This window comes from Fopius arisanus, unplaced genomic scaffold (assembly GCF_000806365.1).
Source record: "Fopius arisanus strain USDA-PBARC FA_bdor unplaced genomic scaffold, ASM80636v1 scaffold00714, whole genome shotgun sequence".
NCBI lineage: Eukaryota > Metazoa > Arthropoda > Insecta > Hymenoptera > Braconidae > Fopius > Fopius arisanus.
Window position 1 is genome coordinate 1 of NW_011888453.1, and position 3,724 is coordinate 3,724.

Consider the following 3,724-nt stretch of genomic DNA (forward strand, 5'->3'; position numbering starts at 1 on the left):
AACACTGCTCTTGCAAAAGTATCTTCTGATTTCTGGATTGGTCTATTATAAAATTGGGCAAAAACTCTTGATCCCTCAGACCATCCAGCTGTTTTAATTATTGTTTGAACATCAACACCTCGATTGTAAGCAGCAGAGACAGCTGCGTGTTTTGTACTGTAAGCACTGAATTTTTCTATATCGATACCAGCTTTTTTCAATAACGCCTTAGTCCAATGCCCCAATGTTTGTGCGCAGACCGCACGATATGGGCGGACCGTTGATATAAATAATTTGTCAGTGTTATCTCTCAGGTCCTGAGTTAATCTTACGTAATGTAGTATGATAGAGGCTACGCACACCCTTTTTCTTTGATTTAAGAAAGGTAAGATCAATGTTGGTTGGACCTTTCCGGGCTTGGAGGTCTTGATATTGTCTGGAATTTTTATTTTAATACCTGAAGAGGACGATTCGATGTTATTAACATTGATCAGGGCAAAAGTCTGAAATCTATGGGCTGTAGCTAGTGCAAGTAGAGTAATGGTAATCTCTGATATTTCCTTAAGTGTTAATTCTGCCATATTCTCTAGATTTTCGATGTATGAAAACACTTTCTCAGTATCCCATGTATCAGAATACTTTGGTTTTGGAGGCCGTTTCTTGGAAATACCTCTGAAGTATCTAGATATGAGTGCATCTTCTGACAAATCTTTCTCAATTATAAGAGAAATAGCAGATCTGGTAGAATTCAAGGTACCGTAGCTAGCTCCCTCATCAAATCTTGAAGTTAAAAATTTTATCACATCAATATTTTGAGGATTAAACATGTTAATTCCTTCATCTTTGGAGAATTTTGACCATTTCAATAGCGGTCTCTCATATTGCTTTAGAGTTGATGAGGTGATTGAATTCATCATAATGTCTAAAGCATGTTCAGGGATTCCCTTATTCCGGTATGATTGCTTGACAATTTCCCTGCCATTAGTGAAAGTTTTGGGGCCAAAGGATGCATTTTCTGCCTGCAAGGAGACAATAATAATTTTGAAGAGGGTTCGAACATTAAAGGAGGAAATCTTAGTAAAGCTGTGAAGAGTGGGTACCATGGTTGAGTGGGCCAGTAGGGTACCACCAGGATTCCCATCGCTTTATCATTAATTATTTTACGTAAAGTCGGACCAATGAGTGCGAAAGGCGGGAAAGCATAGAAATCCTCATTATTCCACGAGATTGAGAAAGCATCGACTGTTTCTGATTCGGGATCAGGGTAACGAGAGCAATATCTTTCACATTTTTTATTAATTCGAGAAGCAAATAAATCAATTGTGAAAGGACCGAATTTCTTTATGACCAGATCATAATACGATTGAGCAAGTTCCCACTCAGTATCATAATTTGTGACTCTAGATGCTGCATCAGCTTGTACATTCTCCTTTGATGGAATATAAGTTGCGACTATCCTGATTTTTCGACTTTCGCACCATTGCCAAATTTTTCGAGCCAACTCGCTAAGATGAGGAAACTTTATGCCACCTGCCCTGTTTATATAGGCTATTGCAGTTGTATTGTCTATACGCACTAATATTTCACAATTATTGACGTCTGATGCAAAACATTTTAGCGCGAAGAAAGCTGCCAAGAGTTCTAAATAATTGATGTGAGATTTTTTGTCCTCCTGGTCCCAAAAACCATGTGTTACGACTCCATTCGACTCAGCACCCCAACCTGTTCTCGAGGCGTCGGAACTAATGATCAATTTATATTGCTGTATTTTAATTGGATTAATCCCTACCATTATATTACGTTTCCACCAAACGATATCTTCCATCGAAGCTTGACTGATTTTCATAAGACCTTCAAAATTATTATCATTCTTCAATAGCGCCAACCATTTTTCACGTTCAAGTCTTTTACAATAAATTTTTCCATAGTCAACTCCTGGGCAACAAGACACTAATTTTCCTAGAAGATGTGCAACGTCACGAATTTTGTACTGCTCTTTCAATGAAAATTGATTTAATAGCCTCATTACGTTTGTTTTCTTGTCTTCAGTCATTTCAATTTGATATTCCGTAGAATTTATGATGAAACCTAAATATTTTTGTCTTCTTTTGGGTGTCATAGAGCTTTTCTGGTAATTTATAATAAACCCCAATTCTTCTAATATGATCTTTGTTTTTAAGGCGTTGGCCTCACAACCCTCAACAGTACCACTAATGCCCAATATATCATCCAAATATATCACCGACAAGAGGCCTTGGGTCCGTAAAACATTAATAACCGGTTTCATAATTTTGGTAAACACGTATGGACTTGTACTCAAACCGAAAGGAAGACATGTGAATTGATATAATTTATCATCGAAACGGAAACGTAAGAATTTCCTGCTATTGTCACACATGGGTATTAACAAATAGGCATCCTTTAAATCTATTGTGAACATATAATCATTTTGGGACAGAAGATGTTTAACTGTCTTCAAGTCCTCCATTTTAAAATGATTTGTGTGAATGAATTTTTTTAGCTTTTTCAAATTAATAATGAAACGATTAGATCCATCAGGTTTAGGGACCAGGAAATACCTTGACAGGAATTGGTTTTTACAGTCTTCACATTTTTCAATCGCTCCTTTAGATAACAGTGATTTAATTTCCTTTTTGATTTTTATTTTTTCATCTAATGACCAAGTTGGCTCTTGTTGATAATCGTTTTGGATCGGTTGTTTTTTGAAAGGGATCTCATAACCTTTTAGCCAATGTAGAATCGTTTTGTCATTGGTTATGTTTTTCCACTTATCTAGAAAAAATTGCAGCCTACCAGCAATGGGAATTACCTCTACTTCTTGATTGATCTGTTTCCTGTTCGAGTTTTCTCGTTGCTGGGTTTTTGGGATGACTGTGATGGCGTCGATTTGGGTTTGTATTTCATGTTCGTAAACCTTTTCTGTGCATATTGACCCACCTGGCCATGCCTGGTCGGTGGGTTCCCCCAGTTTCCCTGAAACGTAGGTCTAGGAAGAATTTTTCTTGCTGGAAATTTCTCTGGAGCTTTCAATGAGGCCGAGGCTTTCTCGATGGCTTTTATATCTTTAATTTGATCAGTCAAATTTTCACCGTATAGCCATTCGTCTGAAATACTAGCGTCAAGTGTTGGTTTGATTGCCTTATCAAGTACAGGTGTGATAAACGATTTCCTAGCGACAGATTGATCATGATAAACCTCGCACAGGAGTTTTCCTGTGTCCCAAAGATATTTCATCAGTTGGACATAGTCAATGTTTTCATCTATGTTCATTGCCAATGATACAGCTGCACTCAGGGAGACAATAGCTGTTCCAAGGCAATTCTGGGTGTCTACGAAGTGTTTATCACGTTTTTTAGCAATCTCTGACAGATGACGTTCAATGGCCAGATTTATCTTTGGAGCCTCTGTGAAAAAATCACCGTTTCTACAATATTTCTTTAGTATTTCTTTTTTGTTTTCCTCTGGTAGTCCTTTCAAGATCCAGTTTTTCCACCACCTTTTCACACCTTCATCTACCTTAACCTGTGATTCAGTCGACGGAATTTCTTCTCCTAACATCTCCAAAAATTCTTCATCCAGATCTGGTTGTGGGAGAGAATTTTCTGAAATGGTTTGCTCGGGTAGTTTAGGCGCCTTGTCATCAGCCCTTTCCAACTCGGACTCGGTTAAAGTGGAACTAGAGTCAATAAGCTTGTTGCTTGAGACATTCTCTTTGTTGGAAATT

At 37.7% G+C, this 3,724-nt stretch overlaps 1 protein-coding gene across 1 annotated transcript; it reads right to left on the reverse strand.

The window, feature by feature from the left end:
* Window positions 1-930: 930 nt before the first annotated feature.
* Window positions 931-3,718, reverse strand: LOC105273048 (uncharacterized). The gene is made up of 3 exons (XM_011315283.1): window positions 3,507-3,718; window positions 2,810-3,404; window positions 931-998 (listed from the first exon to the last, which is right to left on the reverse strand). Exons 1-2 carry the CDS (start codon window positions 3,556-3,558, stop codon window positions 2,812-2,814), a joined length of 645 nt encoding a protein of 214 aa, XP_011313585.1. The 5' UTR covers window positions 3,559-3,718; the 3' UTR covers window positions 931-998; window positions 2,810-2,811.
* Window positions 3,719-3,724: the final 6 nt, after the last annotated feature.